Here is a 25,175-nt window from a genome sequence, read left to right as displayed (position 1 = left end):
TCAGACCAGACACACACACGTCTGCATGATGTCAGACCAGACACACACGTCTGCATGATGTCAGACCAGACACACACATGTTTGCATGATGTCAGACCAGACACACATGTCTGCATGATGTCAGAACAGGCACACACACGTCTCCATGATGTCAGACCAGACTCACACACGTCTCCATGATGTCAGACCAGACACACACACGTCTGCATGATGTCACACCAGACACACACACGTCTGCATGATGTCAGACCAGACTCATACACGTCTCCATGATGTCAGACCAGACACACACACGTCTGCGTGATGTCAGACCAGACACACACACGTCTGCATGATGTCAGACCAGACTCATACACGTCTCCATGATGTCAGACCAGACACACACACGTCTGCGTGATGTCAGACCAGACACACACACGTCTGCATGATGTCAGACCAGACTCATACACGTCTGCATGATGTCAGACCAGACTCACACACGTCTCCATGATGTCAGACCAGACACACACACGTCTGCATGATGTCAGACCAGACACACACACGTCTGCATGATGTCAGAAAAGACTCACACACGTCTCCATGATGTCAGACCAGACACACACGTCTGCATGATGTCAGATCAGACACACACGTCTCCATGATGTCAGACCAGACACACACACTACGTCTGCATGATGTCAGACCACACACACACACACACGTCTCCATGATGCCAGACCAGGCACACACACATCTTCATGATGTCAGACCAGACTCACACCTCTCTCGTTGTATGTTCAGCTCATAACTGAAGTTACCCGGGTATAATTCCCGGCGAGGCGAAAGAGGTGATTACCGAGCAGTAAACAGGTACCTAAGAGTTAGCCAACTGTTGTGGGTCACATTTTAAGTATTTCGTGGCTTATTCTTCCTTATTAAACCTCCGAAATTGTTAACCCTCTAGGGCTGTTAATTCTCCGGGGTTACTAAACTTCCGGGGGTGAAAATCTGAAGAAAGTTCTTTCTACAGTTCTGGAAGATTTCTTTTGTTTTCTATAAACTTCAAATATCGTCTTTTTGTTCCCTGTTCTTGTTTATATATTTGATAGTTATCTGCAGTTGCTAACAACACTGAACAACCAGGAAAGTTTAACATAAAAACAATAGAAGATGTGTAAGAGGATATACAAGAGAGTTCATCAGTTCATCATGTTGAGAATCATCGCCATAACATTAACTGGGAAGCTGCTTACATTATACAGACAATTATATGTACAGGCGCAAAATCCCCGCCTTGGCAATGACTCCAATGAATCTAATTTCAACACCTCGCAAGGCCAGTGCAAACCTGACGCTATACCCACCCTTGTGAGGTCACATGCTCCTGCAACAGACTTTTGATCTGACTTGGGTCATGTCACCTTTCATTATAAGCTTCACCTTATACAACCTGCCTTTTTAGTTAACCGAAAAGAACCTCGGTGTGAAGTCGAAATAAATAACTTTAATTTTTAATTTTGTCTTCATGTGTATGCTCAAGTTTTACATTATTACATATTGACTTCTGAAAATATTACTACTGATAATATGGTCTTTAATATATATCATAATATTAATTGTTCTTTATTACAATTAATTCTTGTAAAATCTCAATGACTGAAGTCTGGGTTGTAATATATTTTTGTCCTCTTAACCCACTCACTTTCTGTCTTTTCTTATATTTTCAGTTGGCACAATAAACTACATAATTAATATATAATACTGAACATGACGGGGGTGAGTTCAGCAGTAGGTGTAGAACACTGCTGGAGGTGTAGAACACTGCTGGAGGTGTAGAACACTGCTGGAGGTGCAGAACACTGCTGGAGCATACTCTGTCCCGGAGAGTTCAAGAATGGTCCAGCAGTAAGTGTATAACACTGACACAAGATATACTGAAGAGTTGGGAGTCTTGTGCCTGAGTGAGGATCTTCACTAGTGGGCACTTGTATAAGTGAAACTCCCAGAGAAAGGTTTGTAGCAGAGGCCTCGGACTAGCTCGAATCTAGAATCTGCTCCTAGAGACAAGCTAAAACAAAGCAAGAGGTATACGTAGTTTGCTCTAGCATTGTTTACAGGCCTTCTTGCAGTACACAAGCATATAGTTACTGTTAGAGTGACACTGGCCCATCTGGCTCCAAGAACTGCAGTACTTGTTCTTGTCCTCACACTGTTTCACTATAGGATTATCTGAAAGGTATACACACACACCCTCACACATGCGTAATTCAGGAATATATGTAGACATTTATTAATACTACACACACACTGTCACTTTGAAGTGTTAGTGGTGGTACTGGGAATTATCTTATTTTGTAAACAAGTCAGCCGTCACTGTATTCTTAAAAACCGCAGTTGCTATAAATCAAATAATTAAGATGTATATTTAGGTGACTGATGAAAGTTTAGAGTTTATATATATATATAGATATATAATGAATGACTTTGGAAGCGTGGAGAAGTTGTATTAGCATGGGCTGGTGTCTTCTGAGGCTTCAACTAACCTTGGTGATCCTGACAGATACCACAAGACTTCTTGCAGTGGAGAGTCATGTAGTCTGGGTTGTTGGTACACTCTCCTTTCTCACTCCATATATTGCAGTAAATGCTAAGGTCCTGGCACTCTTTACCTGCAGCACCACCTGGCATTACTGATTGGTAAGAAGAGCAAGTCCATCAAACCCACAAACGACCGTCAGTGGTGTTAAAAGAAAAATAATTGTGTCAAGAAAATTAGTTTTAATAGCTGTTTAAAATTTATCTGTTATAAAAGGTTACATTACTACCGGTTGAATAGGCCTACTGACTTAGTTGCAAGATAATCAAAATTTTGATTTTTTTTTTCTATTTATGACTGACATAATTGATTGATTGGACATTCAAGATTATTATATATCGTAGCTTCCAAAAAAATAAATAAGAGGTCATTTATGATAATTATCCAGGTGACAGTAGAGTAAAATTATTGGTTTATGAATTATTAGCTGAATATTGTGGTGTGAGTACTGTGTATGTCAGTAGTTACTGTGGTGTGAGTACTGTGTATGTCAGTAGTTACTGTGGTGTGAGTACTGTGTATGTCAGTAGTTACTGTGGTGTGAGTACTGTGTATGTCAGTAGTTACTGTGGTGTGAGTACTGTGTATGTCAGTAGTTACTGTGGTGTGAGTACTGTGTATGTCAGTAGTTATTGTGGTGTGAGTACTGTGTATGTCAGTAGTTATTGTGGTGTGAGTACTGTGTATGTCAGTAGTTATTGTGGTGTGAGTACTGTGTATGTCAGTAGTTATTGTGGTGTGAGTACTGTGTATGTCAGTAGTTATTGTGGTGTGAGTACTGTGTATGTCAGTAGTTACTGTGGTGTGAGTACTGTGTATGTCAGTAGTTACTGTGGTGTGAGTACTGTGTATGTCAGTAGTTACTGTGGTGTGAGTACTGTGTATGTCAGTAGTTACTGTGGTGTGAGTACTGTGTATGTCAGTAGTTATTGTGGTGTGAGTACTGTGTATGTCAGTAGTTATTGTGGTGTGAGTACTGTGTATGTCAGTAGTTACTGTGGTGTGAGTACTGTGTATGTCAGTAGTTACTGTGGTGTGAGTACTGTGTATGTCAGTAGTTACTGTGGTGTGAGTACTGTGTATGTCAGTAGTTACTGTGGTGTGAGTACTGTGTATGTCAGTAGTTATTGTGGTGTGAGTACTGTGTATGTCAGTAGTTATTGTGGTGTGAGTACTGTGTATGTCAGTAGTTATTGTGGTGTGAGTACTGTGTATGTCAGTAGTTACTGTGGTGTGAGTACTGTGTATGTCAGTAGTTACTGTGGTGTGAGTACTGTGTATGTCAGTAGTTACTGTGGTGTGAGTACTGTGTATGTCAGTAGTTATTGTGGTGTGAGTACTGTGTATGTCAGTAGTTATTGTGGTGTGAGTACTGTGTATGTCAGTAGTTATTGTGGTGTGAGTACTGTGTATGTCAGTAGTTACTGTGGTGTGAGTACTGTGTATGTCAGTAGTTATTGTGGTGTGAGTACTGTGTATGTCAGTAGTTATTGTGGTGTGAGTACTGTGTATGTCAGTAGTTATTGTGGTGTGAGTACTGTGTATGTCAGTAGTTACTGTGGTGTGAGTACTGTGTATGTCAGTAGTTATTGTGGTGTGAGTACTGTGTATGTCAGTAGTTATTGTGGTGTGAGTACTGTGTATGTCAGTAGTTATTGTGGTGTGAGTACTGTGTATGTCAGTACTGTGTATGTCTGTGGTGTGAGTACTGTGTATGTCAGTAGTTACTGTGGTGTGAGTACTGTGTATGTCAGTAGTTACTGTGGTGTGAGTACTGTGTATGTCAGTAGTTACTGTGGTGTGAGTACTGTGTATGTCAGTAGTTACTGTGGTGTGAGTACTGTGTATGTCAGTAGTTACTGTGGTGTGAGTACTGTGTATGTCAGTAGTTACTGTGGTGTGAGTACTGTGTATGTCAGTAGTTACTGTGGTGTGAGTACTGTGTATGTCAGTAGTTATTGTGGTGTGAGTACTGTGTATGTCAGAAGTTACTGTGGTGTGAGTACTGTGTATGTCAGTAGTTACTGTGGTGTGAGTACTGTGTATGTCAGTAGTTATTGTGGTGTGAGTACTGTGTATGTCAGTAGTTACTGTGGTGTGAGTACTGTGTATGTCAGTAGTTACTGTGGTGTGAGTACTGTGTATGTCAGTAGTTACTGTGGTGTGAGTACTGTGTATGTCAGTAGTTACTGTGGTGTGAGTACTGTGTATGTCAGTAGTTACTGTGGTGTGAGTACTGTGTATGTCAGTAGTTACTGTGGTGTGAGTACTGTGTATGTCAGTAGTTACTGTGGTGTGAGTACTGTGTATGTCAGTAGTTATTGTGGTGTGAGTACTGTGTATGTCAGTAGTTACTGTGGTGTGAGTACTGTGTATGTCAGTAGTTATTGTGGTGTGAGTACTGTGTATGTCAGTAGTTATTGTGGTGTGAGTACTGTGTATGTCAGTAGTTACTGTGGTGTGAGTACTGTGTATGTCAGTAGTTACTGTGGTGTGAGTACTGTGTATGTCAGTAGTTACTGTGGTGTGAGTACTGTGTATGTCAGTAGTTACTGTGGTGTGAGTACTGTGTATGTCAGTAGTTACTGTGGTGTGAGTACTGTGTATGTCAGTAGTTACTGTGGTGTGAGTACTGTGTATGTCAGTAGTTACTGTGGTGTGAGTACTGTGTATGTCAGTAGTTACTGTGGTGTGAGTACTGTGTATGTCAGTAGTTATTGTGGTGTGAGTACTGTGTATGTCAGTAGTTACTGTGGTGTGAGTACTGTGTATGTCAGTAGTTACTGTGGTGTGAGTACTGTGTATGTCAGTAGTTACTGTGGTGTGAGTACTGTGTATGTCAGTAGTTACTGTGGTGTGAGTACTGTGTATGTCAGTAGTTACTGTGGTGTGAGTACTGTGTATGTCAGTAGTTACTGTGGTGTGAGTACTGTGTATGTCAGTAGTTACTGTGGTGTGAGTACTGTGTATGTCAGTAGTTACTGTGGTGTGAGTACTGTGTATGTCAGTAGTTACTGTGGTGTGAGTACTGTGTATGTCAGTAGTTATTGTGGTGTGAGTACTGTGTATGTCAGTAGTTATTGTGGTGTGAGTACTGTGTATGTCAGTAGTTACTGTGGTGTGAGTACTGTGTATGTCAGTAGTTACTGTGGTGTGAGTACTGTGTATGTCAGTAGTTATTGTGGTGTGAGTACTGTGTATGTCAGTAGTTACTGTGGTGTGAGTACTGTGTATGTGAGTAGTAGTTACTGTGTATGTCAGTGACTGTGGTGTGAGTACTGTGTATGTCAGTAGTTACTGTGGTGTGAGTACTGTGTATGTCAGTAGTTACTGTGGTGTGAGTACTGTGTATGTCAGTAGTTATTGTGGTGTGAGTACTGTGTATGTCAGTAGTTACTGTGGTGTGAGTACTGTGTATGTCAGTAGTTATTGTGGTGTGAGTACTGTGTATGTCAGTAGTTATTGTGGTGTGAGTATGTGTATGTCAGTAGTAGTTACTGTGGTGTGAGTACTGTGTATGTCAGTAGTTACTGTGGTGTGAGTGTGTATGTGAGTGAGTACTGTGTATGTCAGAAGTTACTGTGGTGTGAGTACTGTGTATGTCAGTAGTTACTGTGGTGTGAGTACTGTGTATGTCAGTAGTTACTGTGGTGTGAGTACTGTGTATGTCAGTAGTTACTGTGGTGTGAGTACTGTGTATGTCAGTAGTTATTGTGGTGTGAGTACTGTGTATGTCAGTAGTTAGTTACTGTGTATGTCAGTAGTTATTGTGGTGTGAGTGAGTGAGTAATGTGTATGTCAGTAGTTACTGTGGTGTGAGTACTGTGTATGTCAGTAGTTACTGTGGTGTGAGTACTGTGTATGTCAGTAGTTACTGTGGTGTGAGTACTGTGTATGTCAGTAGTTATTGTGGTGTGAGTACTGTGTATGTCAGAAGTTACTGTGGTGTGAGTAATGTGTATGTCAGTAGTTACTGTGGTGTGAGTACTGTGTATGTCAGTAGTTACTGTGGTGTGAGTACTGTGTATGTCAGTAGTTATTGTGGTGTGAGTACTGTGTATGTCAGTAGTTACTGTGGTGTGAGTACTGTGTATGTCAGTAGTTACTGTGGTGTGAGTGCTGTGTATGTCAGTAGTTACTGTGGTGTGAGTACTGTGTATGTCAGAAGTTACTGTGGTGTGAGTAATGTGTATGTCAGTAGTTACTGTGGTGTGAGTAATGTGTATGTCAGTAGTTACTGTGGTGTGAGTACTGTGTATGTCAGTAGTTACTGTGGTGTGAGTACTGTGTATGTCAGAAGTTACTGTGGTGTGAGTACTGTGTATGTCAGTAGTTACTGTGGTGTGAGTACTGTGTATGTCAGTAGTTATTGTGGTGTGAGTACTGTGTATGTCAGAAGTTACTGTGGTGTGAGTAATGTGTATGTCAGTAGTTACTGTGGTGTGAGTACTGTGTATGTCAGTAGTTACTGTGGTGTGAGTACTGTGTATGTCAGTAGTTATTGTGGTGTGAGTACTGTGTATGTCAGTAGTTACTGTGGTGTGAGTACTGTGTATGTCAGTAGTTACTGTGGTGTGAGTACTGTGCATGTCAGAAGTTACTGTGGTGTGAGTAATGTGTATGTCAGTAGTTACTGTGGTGTGAGTACTGTGTATGTCAGTAGTTACTGTGGTGTGAGTACTGTGTATGTCAGTAGTTATTGTGGTGTGAGTACTGTGTATGTCAGTAGTTACTGTGGTGTGAGTACTGTGTATGTCAGTAGTTACTGTGGTGTGAGTACTGTGTATGTCAGTAGTTACTGTGGTGTGAGTACTGTGTATGTCAGTAGTTACTGTGGTGTGAGTACTGTGTATGTCAGTAGTTACTGTGGTGTGAGTACTGTATGTGTCAGTAGTTACTGTGGAGTGAGTTCTGCGTATGTCAGAAGTTACTGTGGTGTGAGTAATGTGTATGTCAGTAGTTACTGTGGTGTGAGTACTGTATATGTCAGTAGTTGCTGTGGTGTGAGTACTGTGTATGTCAGTAGTTACTGTGGTGTGAGTACTGTGAATCTGTCAGTAGTCACTGTGGTGTGAGTACTGTGTATGTCAGTAGTTACTGTGGTGTGAGTACTGTGTATGTCAGTAGTTATTGCGGTGTGAGTACTGTGAATCTGTCATTAGTTACTGTGGTGTGAGTACTGTGTATGTCAGCAGTTGTGCAAGAATGGTATATAATACCGACAAGATGAAATTAAGACACATGTGCAACATCTGGGTATCTTTATTGTAGACGTTTCGCCATCCAGTGGCTTCATTAATACAAATTCTAGGACATAACTGCAAGACTACGGTGCTCTTCGCACCTGCTCCTAGGTTGAGGGACTGATTACCTCATCTTCTGTATATAGTCCTACTGTCTTCAAGTTATGTCCTGGAATTTGTATTGATAAAGCCACTGGATGGCGAAACGTCTACAATAAAGATACCCAGATGTTGCACATGTGTCTTAATTTCATGTCAGTAGTTATAGCGGTGTGAGTACTGTGAATCTGTCATTAGTTACTGTGGTGTGAGTACTGTGTATGTCAGTAGTTACTGTGGTGTGAGTACTATGTATGTCAGTAGTTACTGTGGTGTGAGTACTGTGAATCTGTCATTAGTTACTGTGGTGTGAGTACTGTGTATGTCAGTAGTTGCTGTGGTGTGAGTACTGTGTATGTCAGTAGTTGCTATGGTGTGAGTACTGTGAACCTGTCAGTAGCTACTCTGTGAATACCTGCTCAATTCTGTGAGTTAACAAACTACAGCGACAACAACAACTATCACCACTGACCACCACACTAATTCTTCTACCACAACTACTACTATTACAGCTGCTCAAACACCTTAATAAAGCGATTGAACGTTGGGAGAAAATTTGGTAAGAAGACTGAGAGAACACTTCTATGGAGCTGGTGTTCCTGAAAATTACAAGTGCTTAAGACCTGGTGACATAGTGATTATTGACAATGATGGTCCGAGGTCCCAATGGTCTCTTGAAAAATTGTGACCATATATCCTGATGCAAATGGAATCATCAGGACAGTTGATGTTTTGAGCAAAGGTGTAGTGAATAAGCGGACAATAGATAAGTTAGTGCCGTTAGAATTACACAGTGTTGAAAACAAAAGTAATGATTCTCCAGAAACCCCACAGACTAAAGCTGTTCAGAAAAGACAATCAGCAGTGGTGGCGAGTGAGAAAATTAAATTAATGTTAAGTGATGAATAGTTCACCTGCAGCGAACATCAGCTGCGGAGAAAATTTCTCTAGGAGGGGGTATCGGCCCCCTTCAGCCCTTTTCGGCCCCTTTCAGCTCTGAGGGACGACCCTCTCAGAAAGGGCAGTGGCGTCTTACTGGCTTCCACATCAACACTTTAATTGGAAGCAGATGACCAACGTGTCATAGTCGTGCCACTCCTTGCAAGAGACCAATATTGCAACTAGGGTGGATTAATGAGGGACAATTAATCTCTTATCTTAGCAGGAAAATTAAGAAAAACCCTGAACCCATTCATTTACAAGTTATTGCTATTATACACTGATGTCTATGCCCAGACAACAAAAGAATCAAGCATCCTGCATTGCTTCCTGTGGCATTTTGGCAAGGAAGGGAAAATTGCTGGAATCAGCATATCTTTTGTTTGGCTGGAGACGCCGAGGGCAGCCGAGACTGACGCGGGACAGAGGCCATCAGATTGAAATAAGAACTGGTCCAAGAAGCGTGTTATACATGCATTGACCTTAACAATGGAACTACAACAGTGCATTCTTGACCTCTCAGACAATCTCCATTCATGACAGAAAAGAGAAGTGTGCACAGCTTCTTGTAGTGACATTACTGGGAACAAAGGACAAGATTGAAAGACAGTGTGGTGCAGTGTTGCGAACATTCGTCAAACAAATAGTGCATCATGAGACATAAATTCTTCAATCAAGACAGTGGATATCCGGATGACATTTAAGGGTCCGATACAAATACCCAGGTAAGTCTGCTTAAGCGTAGTTTAGTTCAATTGACTGTGCAGTTGAGAGCTAAAGTTTGAATTAGTCAGCTTTATCATACACCTGGTTACCCGAGGGCCATCGAGCCCAAATATGTAAGTAAAAAAGGCATTGTTCAGTATTCAGTTACTGAACGTATGTTGCCATATGTTCCTTTGGGGCAATTATATACTTACATATATTTCTCAACAAGTCCAGGGTTGTAATTCCTGTACAGTTACATACCATATGTCGATGTTCTACAAAAAAATCCCAAAAACAACCACAACTGGTGGTGATGGTAGCACCATAACCACCACAACCACAACTGGTGGTGATGGTAGCACCATAACCACCACAACCACAACTGGTGGCGATGGTAGCACCATAACCACAACTGGTGGCGATGGTAGCATCATAACTACCACAACCACAACTGGTGGTGATGGTAGCACCATAACCACCACAACCACAACTGGTGGTGATGGTAGCACCATAACCACCAAAACCACAACTGGTGGTGACGGTAGCACCATAAACCACCACAACCACAACTGGTGGTGATGGTAGCACCATAACCACCACAATCACAACTGGTGGTGATGGTAGCGCCATAACCACCACAACCATAACTAGTGGTAACGGTAGCACCATAACCACCACAACCATAACTGGTGGTAACGGTAGCACCATAACCACCACAACCACAACTGGTGGTGATGGTTGCACCATAACCACCACAACCACAACTGGTGGTGATGGTAGCACCATAACCACCACAACCACAACTGGTGGTGATGGTAGCACCATAACCACCACAACCACAACTGGTGGTGCTACTCTCAGAGCTAACAACAACATACACACGTATGTATTTAGAACATCTCTTAATAATTATTTCATCCCTTCCATGGATGCGGGTATGTGTGTGTGTATGTGTGTGTGTGTGTGTGTGTGTGTGTGTGTGTGTGTGTGTGTGTGTGTGTGTGTGTGTGTGTGTGTGTGTGTGTGTGTGTGTGTGTATGTGTGTGTGTGTGTGTGTGTGTGTGTGTGTGTGTACTCACCTAATTCACCTAATTATGGTTGCAGGGGTCGAGTCACAGCTTCTGTGTGTGTGTATATATATATACTATGGATGTATGAGGCTAAGAAGTGAATGATACATGCATTAATGTTGTGGTAGTAAGAATGAAAGCAGGAGAAGGTTGGAGTGCGAGGAGAGTATCGTCACAGGACGAAAGTTAAGTGAAAGTTCACAGACTAAAGACAAAATCGTTTCTAAGAGGTTGGCTGGAATGATTGAGAATGATGGTGTCTGGTGTGGACGTAAGAATGATGAGGATGATGGTGTCTGGTGTGGATGTAAGAATGGTGAGGATGATGGTGTCTGGTGTGGATGTAAGAATGATGAGGATGATGGTGTCTGGTGTGGACGTAAGAATGATGAGGATGATGGTGTCTGGTGTGGATGTAAGAATGATGAGGATGATGGTGTCTGGTGTGGATGTAAGAATGATGAGGATGATGGTGTCTGGTGTGGACGTAAGAATGATGAGGATGATGGTGTCTGGTGTGGATGTAAGAATGATGAGGATGATGGTGTCTGGTGTGGATGTAAGAATGATGAGGATGATGGTGTCTGGTGTGGATGTAAGAATGGTGAGGATGATGGTGTCTGGTGTGGATGTAAGAATGATGAGGATGATGGTGTCTGGTGTGGATGTAAGAATGATGAGGATGATGGTGTCTGGTGTGGATGTAAGAATGATGAGGATGATGGTGTCTGGTGTGGATGTAAGAATGGTGAGGATGATGGTGTCTGGTGTGGATGTAAGAATGATGAGGATGATGGTGTCTGGTGTGGATGTAAGAATGATGAGGATGATTGTGTCTGGTGTGGATGTAAGAATGATGAGGATGATGATGGTGTCTGGTGTGGATGTAAGAATGATGATGGTGTCTGGTGTGGATGTAAGAATGATGATGGTGTTTGGTGTGGATGTAAGAATGATGAGGATGATGATGGCGTCTGGTGTGGATGTAAGAATGATGAGAATGATGATGGTGTTTGGTGTGGATGTAAGAATGATGAGGATGATGATGGTGTTTGGTGTGGATGTAAGAATGATGAGGATGATGATGGTGTCTGCTGTGGATGTAAGAATATACTACGTTACATTCATGGATGGACATTCTACCTATCAACGTCGCTCACTGGTTATGGAATGAGACAGCCGGGAGGCATAATCAGGTTTCAGTCGAGAAAGGGGACGAGTAGCTTTAATTCCAAGGATCAAGAACCCTCCTTTAGCATCACAGCACGCCACTCCCAATACCTCTTACAAGGAAGAATGTCGTGTTAGTGTGTGCAGCAGAGACTAGTGGCTGCAGGAGCAGGTGCACGTTGGAAGAGGAGAGAATGGGAGAGGGTGTTGTGAAGTTTTAATATTAGGTAGAATGACAGGGAGAGGACTCACCGCACTGCCTACAAGCCTTCCTACAACTGACGTACATCCACGTAGGGTTGGCGTCACACTCGCCCATATCTGCCCACATCTGGCAATGTTTGACGTTGTCCTCACACTCCTCTGTGGGTGTGGGCAGGTGATGTGCTAATATGGAAGTACATTCGTGGTATAGGTACACAGATGCAGACAGGTACATAGTAGGTACCAAGGTGGTCATAAGCATGGTATAGGTACATAGGTACATGCATGTATGATGTATATATAAAGAATATAATGATGTTATGTGTGCACAAAGACTCACACAGGAGTGATATGGGGCACCTAAAGTCGGTACCTGACCAGCCGGGCTGTGGCTCGTACGTTGGATTGCGTGCAGCCAGCAGTAACAGCCTGATTGATCAGGCTCTGATCCACCGGGAGGCCTGGTCACAGACCGGGCCGCGGGGGCGTTGACCCCCGGAACTCTCTCCAGGTAAACTCCAGGTAAATATACATACATCAGTACACACACACATATAAGTAATATTAACACACATATAAAAAATTATATACTCACTCTCCAGTTAACCAAAACTTTTCTCCGTTAAAAATAATACTTACATTTAAGATTTAAAAAGAGAACTATGCGGGAAAATACTGAGATAACTCAGACGGGAAATTTGAAAATTAATTCAGTGGCGAGGATGGTTGTTGTCATACAACACCTGGGTCATACAATATCTGAGTCATACAACACCTGAGTCATACAACACCTGAGAGGGTAAGGTAAACATATATGAGAAAATAACTGCGCGCGTGTGCAGTCAAGCAGAGGCTGGTGAAGACCACTCAAGACCTTCTTGAGGCTCTGACAAAAACCAATGGAGATCTAACAAGGAGAAACGATGATTTACCTGTAGCAGCTGCTACGAGGGGAGCGCTGGTGGTGACGTAGTGAACGGAGGTGTTGGCACAATTGTACAGCTTCTGCAGCTTAGCCACGTCCCACTGTAATGTGTCAGTTATTTAGCAGCTCACCATGACAACACCACGTTATGATAACACCTCCACACTTTGATAACAATATGTTACAACACTAGGTGAGAACAAGACATCTACGGACCCACCTTTGAAAATCCTCTCCTCTGACCGATTTCCTTGCCTGTGTCTCTGGGGATGATGGTGGGTTTACCCTCCTTGGCGAAGGCGTATGGCCCGTAGTGCATCACTGACTCTGTATGGGAGAGTGTTGGTCGTGAGGGAAAGTGGTGGTGAGGGAGAGATGGCGGTGAGGGAGAGATGGTGGTAAGAGACAGGTATTATCAGTACACTCACCGAGGTCGTAAGGAATCCCGAGGCTCTGAATTTTGTCCCAGTTGTACTTTTCAAAGTTATGCCACATGCCGTCCTGGACGTTGAACTTGTTTAGTGTGATGTAGTTATCACGGTCGTAGCGTGACTGTTCATGCCAGAACCCAGCAGCGTGCATGAACTCATGCATGACAATACCCACGTACAGGCAGCCAGGACCCAACGATACTTGCTGCGCTCCCGTCACCCGGCCCACCGAACTCGAGCACCTACAGGAACGGAACATTCTTATCGCAGGAGGAGGACCTGAACTCGAACAAATGTCAATATGAAATTTTTCTACACTGTTCAGAAAAAAATCTACTTAAACACTAGACTTGAGGACGAGGATGACGCTTACCCTTGAGGGCAAACATGCCTCTTACCCTTGAGGACAAGGATGACCCCTTACCCTTTTGAGAACTAGGACGACGCTCATCCTTATGTACAACACTCACAACCGGGAACTAGGATGACACTCACCCGTCACCCTTGAGGATGTGGATGTAGTCCTTCTCGATGGTACGAGGAACGAAGCGGATGCACGACTGTTGATGAAACTCACTCATGGCCTTAGCGATAGTGGCTCGCTCTGTCTCCTCTGTCAAGGAGAGTCAACACCAACAGTTAGACAACACTCACTTTAGTCCCATTATGGTAAATAGTGTGATCACTTGTTTGAGGCAGAGTATTGGAAGACCGTGGTGCCGGAGGAAGTGAACCCAAAACTGCTGCCTGCTTGTGGTGGCTTCTACTCATGTTTACTAACTCATATCAGCTCTAGGTAACTGCCTCGCATTCATGGTAAATGTCCCAGTTTATAGAAGTTTAAAGCGAGCGAGTTTATAGAAGTTTAAAGCACTACAATTAATACTTAAACTCCCCAAAACACTGTTCCATTGTTCATTGATTGCGTTGGCACTAATACCGTTACCCACATTTATGTTGCATCTCCTGTCTCGGAGTTTTATATCGTTAGTCTGTATGTTCGTAATGAAGATTCAAACTTTACTGTTCTTGTCTGAACCCTCTCTATTTTACTTCTAATGTAATTTGGAGACTAAAATAACATATTGAGTGTGAGATCTGGCAACATTATTCAACAGTGGCGTTTTTTAATATTTTGTACTCGAATTTCGTTGTATAAATTCTAACATTGTGTTAGCTTTGTTATTTCTTGCTAGACTTAATTTACCGTACCTGAGTTCACTGCTAATGACCAGTCCAAGGTTCTTCTCTTCTGCAGTATTTAAAATTTAATAATTTACATTAATTAGTACTGAAGTCTCCGACTATAGCTCCCAATTATCCCGGTCACTCAATATTTCTATTACCGAAGTTTTGTACTATGACGCAGGAGTTTTAAGGAACTCCATTTGTTATGTTTGACCTCTCGGGTTCTTCACCCTTGAAAACCATTATCTACTTCGAATCAATCAGCCAAATTTTTTAATTTATCTCCTATTATTAAATATGACTTTGCCTAACAATGGCATCATTCTCTATGGCATGTGATACCCAAGACCTTCATTAGAAACTGTTGTACACTTCGGCCCTAGGGACTTCTGAATCCTGGATTTATTTTAATGACGGGAGAATTTTAGAAAATGTGCTAGGCATGATTTTTTTTATTAGTCTGTATATTCCGAAAAAATAAGCAATTATGTCATTAATAGCAGTTTACAATAATTCCCCCTTAAAGACAACGTCATAGAATTTTGCTTCTATGTGAGTATTTCAGCTGTTACACTGAGATACAGAGAGACAGCCTCACCGTAGGTCTGGGAGATGACGTAGGGGATGATTCCATTGGGCCAGCGTCTGTATACATCATTAAGTGCACTGCGTCCTGTCCTATTGTTCTCTTTTGTCTGTGGGAGGAGAGTGTCTGTACTGCACATAATATTCTTCTCTCTCAACTATATTATTATCATCCTTATCATTATATATATATATATATATATATATATATATATATATATATATATATATATATATATATATATATATATATATATCCTAGGGAGTAGGTTGGTAGACAGCAACCACCCAGGGAGGTACTACCTTCCTGCCAAGTGAGTGTAAAACGTAAACCTGTAATTGTTTTACATGATGGTAGGATTGCTGGTGTTTTTTTTCTGTCTCATAAACATGCAAGATTACAGGTACGTCTTGCTACTTCTACTTACACTTAGGTCACACTACACATACATGTACAAACATATATATACATACCCCTCTGGGTTTTCTTCTATTTTCTTTCTAGTTCTTGTTCTTGTTTATTTCCTCTTATCTCCATGGGGAAGTAGAACAGAATTCTTCCTGCGTAAGCCATGCATGTTGTAAGAGGCGACTAAAATGCCAAGAGCAAGGGACTAGTAACCCGTTCTCCTGTATAAATTACTAAATTTAAAAGAGTAACTTTCGTTTTTCTTTTTGGGCCACCCTGCCTTGGTGGGAAACGGCCGGTTTGTTGAATATATATATATATATATATATATATATATATATATATATATATATATATATATATATATATATATATATATATATATATATATATATATATATATATATATATATATATATAAGTGCAGGCAATTTACTTCCCACCTCCAGGATTCAAGTCCAGCTAACCGGTTTTTCTGAATCCCTTCACAAAATATTACCCTGCTCACTCTCCAACAGCTCGTCAGGTCCCATAAACCATTCATCTCCATTCATTCCTATCTAACATATTCGCACATGCCTGCTGCATATCCGAGCCCCTTGCCCACAAAACCTCTTTTACCCTCTTCCTCCAACCTTTCCTAGGACGAACCCTTACCCCTCCTCCCCTCCATTACAAATTTATGCACCCTCAAAGTCAATCTATTTTGTTCCATTCTCTCTAAATGGCTAAACCACCTCAACAACCCCTCTTCAGCCCTCTGAATAATACTTTTAGTAACTCCGCACCTCCTCTTAATTTCCAAACTATGAATTCTCTGCATGATATTTACACCACACATTGCCCCTCAACACATCTCCACTGCCTCCAACCTCCTTCTCGCTGCAACATTCGCAACCCATGATTCACACCCATATAAGAGTGTTGGTAGAACTATACTCTCGTACATTTTCCCTTTTGCCTTCATGAATAATTTTTACATTAACATAAATGAAAAAATATATATCTTTAAACGTATAAGAGAAAATTTTAAAAAGGGCTTAATTTTAAATGAGTTCTTTCTAATTATATATATATATATATATATATATATATATATATATATATATATGTGTGGGTGTGTGTGTGTGTGTGTGTGTGTGTGTGTGTGTGTGTGTGTGTGTGTGTGTGTGTGTGTGTGTGTGTGTGTGTGTGTGTGTGTGTAGTGTTTTCCTTTCTTGACTGGTTATGTGCAGCCTTAACGACCCTAGTATAGTCGAGAGGCTTCAAACCCAATTAACCACCGACAGACTTAAAAATAATAATAAAACACTCAAGCAGTGATGTATTTTGTGGTGTTTCAAATAACCATTATTATGTGCAGGATTTTGATAATTGCAGTCTTTTGTATTAATTTGATATTGATATAAACAGGCAAAAATTTTATCAGTCTTTTTGCATCAACTGCAAACTTCAGCTTGTCTGAAGGTCAATCAAATTTCGACTCGATATTGCTTACCTACTTAAAAGTCAGTGGAAACACATCACACACGAACACACAAGGGGCCCCGTGGCCTGGCTGGCAAAGCCCTCGCATCACACTCTGAGTGTCCGGGCTCGATTCCCGGCGGGGTGGAAACATTTCGACGCGTTTCCTTACACCTGTTGTTGTGTTCGCCTAGCAAGTTGGTACTTGGGTGTTAGTTGACTGGTGTACGTTGCATCCTGGGGGACAAGATTGAGGATCCCAATGGAAATAAGACAGACAGTCCTCGATGACACACTGCCTTTCTTGGGTTATCCTGGGTGGCTAACCCTCCGGAATTAAAAATCCGAACAAAATCTTATCTTAACTGCCAAACACAAACATACATCTGCCCTTCAGCCCTGCACCAGCATACTTGTGCCCCAAATAAACATGCTTGTGCCCCAGGACTCACCCTAGGAGGCAGGTCGAGTAGGGCATCACGGTCGTTTAGCATAATGTCTCCCTCGAAGAGTCCCGCTAGTTCAATGGGGTCCGACTGACTGTTGATGTCCACAGTGTCATGAACTGTGACAGATTGAAAGTCTTCACCTTAGGCATTAAAGTTGCAATCTTAGGTACTAAAGTCACAATCTTAGGCACTAAAGTAGAAATCTTAGACACAATAGTTGAAATCTTAGGCATTAAAATAATAATCTTAATCTCAACCTGAGTATTTCTGATATTTTCCAGACCATGTAAATCCAAGCACTACACTTACATAGATAAAGAAACAAAAGTGACACATAAAGTGTAAATATCAAGTGGGAGATTTACTTACTCATTCCAGCACTGTTCTCGAAGTCCGTGGGGCTGAGTGGAGGACCAGGAATGTCTGTCTCCATCTGTGGACCAGGCAAATGTTTTACCAAGAGTGTTCACTATATACACTCTACATTATACATGACAGGTGTTCTACCTGTCATGTATAATATAGGTGGATATAATTATTAATAAGACATTTCTAGTTCCTTCAACGTGGTTAAGACGAAGACACATATAAATAAAGAAAAATATAGTCAAATATAACACAAGTCAGAAGTCTATGAAGGGAATCTTATAAACAACATAAGAACAGATGAACGTGGGGGTAATAATTGCTGCAAACATTGAAAATTTAAAATGGCACACCGCAATTATACATTTGCTCCTGTAGCTACATACAGGTAATTGCACACTTTTAATGTAAATTTTTTGCTAAGAATACAAACAAAAGAGGATAGGGAAAGCTTCCAAGGAGATTCAGTTACATTATAAGGGCGCCCAGACAAGTGACTGCTGGGATTCAGTTAAGATAAGCGCTGATGAGGAGAGCAGACCAGAGACGAAATGCTGAGAGGCGAGAAACCACAAGCATCAATAAAAGAAAAAGTTCTTGCCAGAAGATCTTGCACATAGTTAGTCATTACGATGTTAGTAAATCTCATAATAACCTTCAAGAATATCAACGAAGAATATTTCAGGAATCTGTACACAGCGTACATCAGGCTCTTCTTAGTGCAGCACCAGCTTGGAATCATTCACCTGATGAAGCTTATTCAAGAGGCAAGAGAAGTTTAAGTTCCGTCAAACACCTTAATTACTGGGAACGCTTGGAGTCACTTGATCTGTACTCACTGCAGCGCAGGAGAGAGACACGTCATAATCTACACCTGGAAAATCCTAGAAGTACTGGTCCCAAATCTACACATAGAAATCACTCCCTACCAATAGACACCTGGCTACCTTCAAGAGGGAGTTGGACAGATACCCAAGTTAATACCCGATCAGCCGGGTACGTAGGATTATATGCGGCCAGCAGTAACCGCCTGGATGATCAGGCCCTGATCCACTAGTAGGCCTGGTGATGGACTGGGCCGCGGGGGCTTTGACCCACGGAGCATCCTCCAGGTAGACTACAGGTAGGTAAGTATAGTATCAGTAAAGATTAAAGAACTTAGACCCGACGACCAAATAACCAGCGGGTTATTTGTGCATTGTTCCATTCACGGTATTGTGACTGTGTTCTTCAAGAGGATACGTGGCATATTACTGCAAGATTTAAAGTACTCAGAGGAACTGAGAGAGCAAATAAGGAGAGACATGTTACATTGTCAGGACCGGGAACATGGAGACAATTTAAAACATAAAGGAGTCACAAGAATGTTAGGAAATATTTTTTCAGTCTTAGGGTTTTACGAAAGAGGAATGAAGTAGATGTGAAAGTGATGGACGCTAATACAATATATAGTTTTCAGAGTAGGTTTGATAGGGATCAACAGAAACTAGTATTGTCAGTTGATGAATTGGAAGAGGTGGGACCTAGTGTCAGGACTCAACCCCAGGGTCAGGAGCTGCAACTCGACCCCTGCAACCACATATAAGTGAGTACACGCACACACACATAAAAGTGAGGACTGACTGTATCTGGAGAGCCTAGGGGCAGGTCGAGGAGGTTACTTGGGTCGAGGAGGATCTGGCCGGTGTCACCATGTTGCACGTTGGGGTCTGAAGATCTGGCCAAGGGTACTTCCTCTACCTTTCTGGACACGCCCTCACTCACAGCCACACAGCACAACACCGCCCACAACACCGCCAACATGTTTCACTCCTGGCAAGAGTAAACAGCAAGTCAAGTCAGGCACAGTAATGTTATTCTCATGAGTAATCAGAATAACACGTAATCCTCTGCTGGTTAAATACTTCACTACAACATTTCCAACAATAGTATAACTGCATGAGCTAGTAAAGTCATACAGATGGAGAAGAGGAGGTAATCAGGATTGATACAAGGACTGGGAGGGTAGCTCTAATTCCAGGAATCAAGAGCCTTTTATTAGTATTAATATACCTTCCCCACATTCTGGAAGTTTTTAGTTTAATATGTTTATTATGCACCCCATACCCATCCTGTGGGCGGTAGTCAAAAGATTACAGAGGTACATAATTGGTCCAGGGACTGGGCCTCAAAGTTTTGATAGCTGAGCAAGTTACAGAGGTAATGAATTCACAATTTACAAAGGTAATGAACTCACAATTTACAAAGGTAATGAACTCACATTCTGGAAAGCCATGTGTTACACAATCTGAGACCGTCTCTTACCGTTCTCCAGACAGAGAAACAAGGTGGAGGAGATGTTAAGGCAGCTCTTGTGAGGACTTTGGCCCAGCAGTCACTCCAGTGTTGTGGTTGGCACCACCAGGGATGCCACAGGTATTTATATGGAGCAGGGTGCCAGCATGTTGTATTGCAACACTACCACCATCACCTGCATCACCCACCACCATCCCTTCCCTTAACCTCCCCTTTATTACCATTACCACCACCAATACCACTATAAATAACAATCCCATGAACATCTTGAAAAAAGAAGAAATTGTGTAATTTGTTATATGCGATGGGGGATCTTCACACTGTTGCCTAATTTTTTTTCATTTTTCTCCCAGTTATTCGCTTTTATTTCACTAATAACACCAGGTCTCATACAATCAGCTTCAAGTTTCCAACACTGGCTGTACGGTAACTAGAGCAAAATTCTTGGAACAACTGATATGTGCATGTTCCTTAGAACCTGTGAAAAATTCTAATAATTTTCCTATAAGTCAAATGTAATAATTGGTGGAGATTATAATGTAGGTGTGTAATGTTAATGTGACTTATGAAAGGTGATAAGTCACAGGGAATGAACATATTCCGTATAATTCCCTTCTATAATATATTAAGTTAAGCAAAGTGGAATTATTGTAATGTTGAAAAAAAATAATATCTGATGAGGAAAATGTATTACACACCCAGAAACATTACTAAATGTGAATAAATATGTGTACTTAAGATAGGAGAGTGAGAAGCAAAAGCAAGGAAAGGGTAAGACGAACCGGGTGGTTCGTGAATGTTTCTCTAATTTTGTAGTGTCCGTTAGTAATATTAGCGGTTAATTCAACACTACAATGTAAGTGAAGAGGACAGACATCTGTAAATGTCCAGTCAGAGTATGAAATGGAAACCTAGTGAATGGACTAGAGAAAATGAGATGCAGAAGCTGTGAATTAGACGACATATTATTGTCCACTAGCGCCAGCACTCTTCAGTAATTTAGTGATGAATGGTTTGAAAAACCGACAAGTTGAAGATTGAGACACTTGTGCAGCATATGGGAATCTTTATCCAGGAAACTGTGTGGCGAAACGTTTCCTGGATAAAGATTCCCATATGCTGGTATAAACCTTGGTAATAAATACCGACAAGTTGGTTTAGAAAGACACGTAAGCAAACACTATAACATATTTATTAGAAAACGTTTCGGTCCTGGGACCTTGATCACTTCTAACCTTGATCCCATATGCTGTTAGGCAAGACACACATGCAACAGTTAGACAACTTTATCCCGAAACGCCTCGCCTACACAGCAGGCTTCTTCTCCAGGCCGAGGGACTGACAACCTCAAATTCTACGACTACAAGGGTGATGGACTGATTACATCGTCTTCACATCTCTACTGTTCCTGCCTACTTTCTGTATTCGACTGAAGAAGCCTGCTGTGTAGGCGAGGCGTTTCGGGATAAAGTTGTCTAACTGTTGCATGTGTGTCTTTGTAGATGAATGGTTCAGAGAACCGACATGTTGATAAATTAGACACATGTGCAACTCTTGGGTATCTTTATTGAGGAAACGTTTCGCCACACAGTGGCTTCATCAGTCCATACAAAGGAGAATCTTGAAGAACAGGGGGAGAATGAGGTAATCAGTCCCTCAACCTTGAGTCGATGTGGTCAGTCCATCAATCTTGAATAGAATACGGCATACTTGCTGAGAAGGAGCTTATAAACCGTTGGCAGGAGAGGTGAAGCAGTCATAGGTCGTGTAACATTTGTTCAATGTTGAAGTAGGTCATGCCCAAGAATTAGGCTTGGGAATTCTTTGCTTGCCTAATTCTTGGGCATGACCTACTTCAACATTGAACAAATGTTACACGACCTATGACTGCTTCACCTCTCCTGCCAACGGTTTATAAGCTCCTTCTCAGCAAGTATGCCGTATTCTATTCAAGATTGATGGACTGACCACATCGACTCAAGGTTGAGGGACTGATTACCTCATTCTCCCCCTGTTCTTCAAGATTCTCCTTTGTATGGACTGATGAAGCCACTGTGTGGCGAAACGTTTCCTCAATAAAGATACCCAAGAGTTGCACATGTGTCTAATTTATCAATGTGTGTCTTGCCTAACAGCCTGTCGGTATTGTGTACCATTTTGATGTTCATCCCATATGCTGCACAAGTGTCTCAATCTTCAGTAATTTAGGTTCGCCTTCCAGTGTGTATTGTAACTCACAGAACAAATAAGGTTACTTGATATTGACCAATTTTCTAGTAAATCTTCCCGTGGAAGGCGTTAGAATATACCACCAATTTAATAAATTGGGTCCCGGAGCTAGTTGGGAAGCTGAGATGGTGGGCATTGAAGGAGGAATATTATTTGTGACCCCTAGTGTCCTTGAAGAAGCCTACTGTGTAGGCGAAACGTTTCGAAATAAAGATACCTAACTGTTGCATATGTGTCTTACCTAACAATCTGTCGGTATTTTATACCATTTTAATGTTCATTCTGTCAGACACTGCAACACAAGGGTATCTTGGTACAGACCATCAACTTCGACCTCTACTAGTGAGAACGGCTGGGTTTGAGAGGGACCTGCCCTCCCAAAGCAACCTACGTCTCACCTCCTGGCACTATATAAAGGCTCCATCCTGTCACTTCAACTTCATATTGTTTCAGTCAACGGAACAATGCTCTTCTCCAGACTGAGGGACTGACCACCTCAAAACTTTAAGGGTGATGGACTGATTACATCGTCTTCAAGTATCTTCTGCTTCTATCAACTTTTCTGTACTCGACTGAAGAAGCCTACTGTGTAGGCGAAACGTTTCGAAATAAAGATACCTAACTGTTGCATATGTGTCTTACCTAACAATCTGTCGGTATTTTATACCATTTTAATGTTCATTCTGTCAGACACTGCAACACAAGGGTATCTTGGTACAGACCATCAACTTCGACCTCTACTAGTGAGAACGGCTGGGTTTGAGAGGGACCTGCCCTCCCAAAGCAACCTACGTCTCACCTCCTGGCACTATATAAAGGCTCCATCCTGTCACTTCAACTTCATATTGTTTCAGTCAACGGAACAATGCTCTTCTCCAGACTGAGGGACTGACCACCTCAAAACTTTAAGGGTGATGGACTGATTACATCGTCTTCAAGTATCTTCTGCTTCTATCAACTTTTCTGTACTCGACTGAAGAAGCCTACTGTGTAGGCGAAACGTTTCGAAATAAAGATACCTAACTGTTGCATATGTGTCTTACCTAACAACACCCTAGTGTCCTTAAAGTTCCACAAGTCTCCAGGATATATAAACTTCAGTAAGTTACAGATTGAGTTCTATGTATTAGAGTTCTCCCCTGAGTGTGGGTGAGATATTAATTTCGAGAATGTTCTTGTGAAAATCGCCCACAACCGATTCCCAGCTTCCTGGAAGAGCTTCGATAACTTCCAAAACCCTCTGCTGTTACATAAGAACATAAGAAAGGAGGAACACTGCAGGAGGCCTGTTGGCCCATACTAGGCAGGTCCTTTACAATTCATCCCACTAACAAAACATTTGCCCAACCCAATTTTCAATGCCACCCAAGAAATAAGCTCTGATGTGCAAGTCCCACTCAAATCCAACCCCTCCCACTCATGTAGTTATCCAACCTAAATTTGAAACTACCCAAAGTCCCAGCCTCAATAACCCAACTAGGTAGACTTTTCCACTCATCAACTACCCTATTTCCAAACCAATACTTTCCTATGTCCTTTACATATTACATATTTACATATTCAAAAAAAAAAAAAAAGTGCCTCCAAAAATCGACGACGGGGAAGAGTGAAATTCAAGTGTATAGGTCGGGCATCTGCCAGTTTTGTTTAAATAGTTTGGAATTTATATTCCTGTTAAATCACGTTAAATATATTTGAATCTGTGCAAGAAAGGTATAAAATACCGACAATATGAAAATTAAGACACATGTGCAACATCTGGATATCTTTATTGTAGACGTTTCGCCATCCAGTGGCTTTATCAATACAGATTCTAGGACATAATAGGAAGACAGTAGAACTATATACAAAAGATGAGGTAATCAGTCCCTCGGCCTTGGAGTTAGTGTTCACAGCATCGTGGTGGAGGAGAATCTGGAGCAAAGGCGAACGAACGAACGAACGAAAGTTCAGGTAAGATCCCAAATGGGATGAGCGGGGAAGACGGGACAGACGAAGAACAGTGCTGGAGAGGAGTGTTCTTAGTCGTAGAAATAGAGCCAGGGCTTAACCCAGCAGCGAGGCGATCGTGGGACAGATATTGAGAAGAGAACTTCAGGCTCTTCTGTTGGGACTCCGGTGGAGTGAGCGGGAAGGAAGGGACATGCGACGTTTAGAGCTAGAGAGGAGTGTAGAACTGAGCCATGTCTTAACCCAAAGGGTAAGGCGAACGTGGATCAGAGAATGGTACCTGTCATAGAAGGTACCTCTCGGAGAATCCAAGGTTATTTGTAAATAGGGTTAGGAGCAGAATCATGCAAGGAGTAGAAAAGGTTGTGTTGGTTTGTGGGTCTGCGAATGTCTTCGTCAAGGAGAGAGGTCCAGTAGTCATGTCGTGTCACGAGTTTGTCAATCTGTCTGTCACTGAGCGTCTTCCAGTACAGATTCAGCGCAGGGATGTCTAACTGGGCATGTAGAGACTCGCATGTGGCGAAGTCCTCCCATCTGACATCAAGCACCCAGCGCAGCGCCTTGTTCTGGACACGCTGCAGTTTAAGTAAGTTTGTTTTTGCTGCAAGAGAAAGGGCTAGAGGAGAGTAAGTTATCAGAGGACGTATAAGGGATTTGTAGAGGAGTAGTTTGGTGCGTTTCAGCTTGTAGAGGCCCGCAAGGGCCTTACTAGCTATTGCATGCCTTGAGTGAATGTGTCCGTGTAAGCGTAGAAGGTAGTCAAGATTAACGCCAAGGACAGTGACAAATTGTGTCATGGGGATGTAAGTGCGGGTGTCAGCTGTTCTGAGCTCGACAGGTAATGGAGGATCACGTTTTCTGTAGTTAAAATAT

The 25,175-nt window shown here is 41.9% G+C and overlaps 1 protein-coding gene across 1 annotated transcript; it reads right to left on the bottom strand.

Annotated features, from left to right (window-relative positions):
- Positions 1-11: 11 nt before the first annotated feature.
- On the bottom strand, positions 12-21,074 carry LOC128686004 (zinc metalloproteinase nas-4-like). Its single transcript, XM_070083284.1, has 12 exons — positions 20,133-21,074; positions 19,452-19,640; positions 17,832-17,895; positions 17,454-17,578; positions 15,146-15,238; positions 13,860-13,972; positions 13,362-13,606; positions 13,154-13,260; positions 12,941-13,034; positions 12,057-12,167; positions 2,523-2,669; positions 12-2,208 (listed from the first exon to the last, which is right to left on the bottom strand). The coding sequence occupies exons 2-12, from the start codon at positions 19,629-19,631 to the stop codon at positions 2,081-2,083; spliced, it is 1,407 nt and encodes a 468-aa protein (XP_069939385.1). The 5' UTR covers positions 19,632-19,640; positions 20,133-21,074; the 3' UTR covers positions 12-2,080.
- Positions 21,075-25,175: the final 4,101 nt, after the last annotated feature.

Source organism: Cherax quadricarinatus, chromosome 9, assembly GCF_038502225.1.
Source record: "Cherax quadricarinatus isolate ZL_2023a chromosome 9, ASM3850222v1, whole genome shotgun sequence".
Classification (NCBI taxonomy): domain Eukaryota; kingdom Metazoa; phylum Arthropoda; class Malacostraca; order Decapoda; family Parastacidae; genus Cherax; species Cherax quadricarinatus.
Note: the sequence above shows the minus strand (reverse complement) of the source record. Positions and strands in the feature narration are given on the sequence as shown.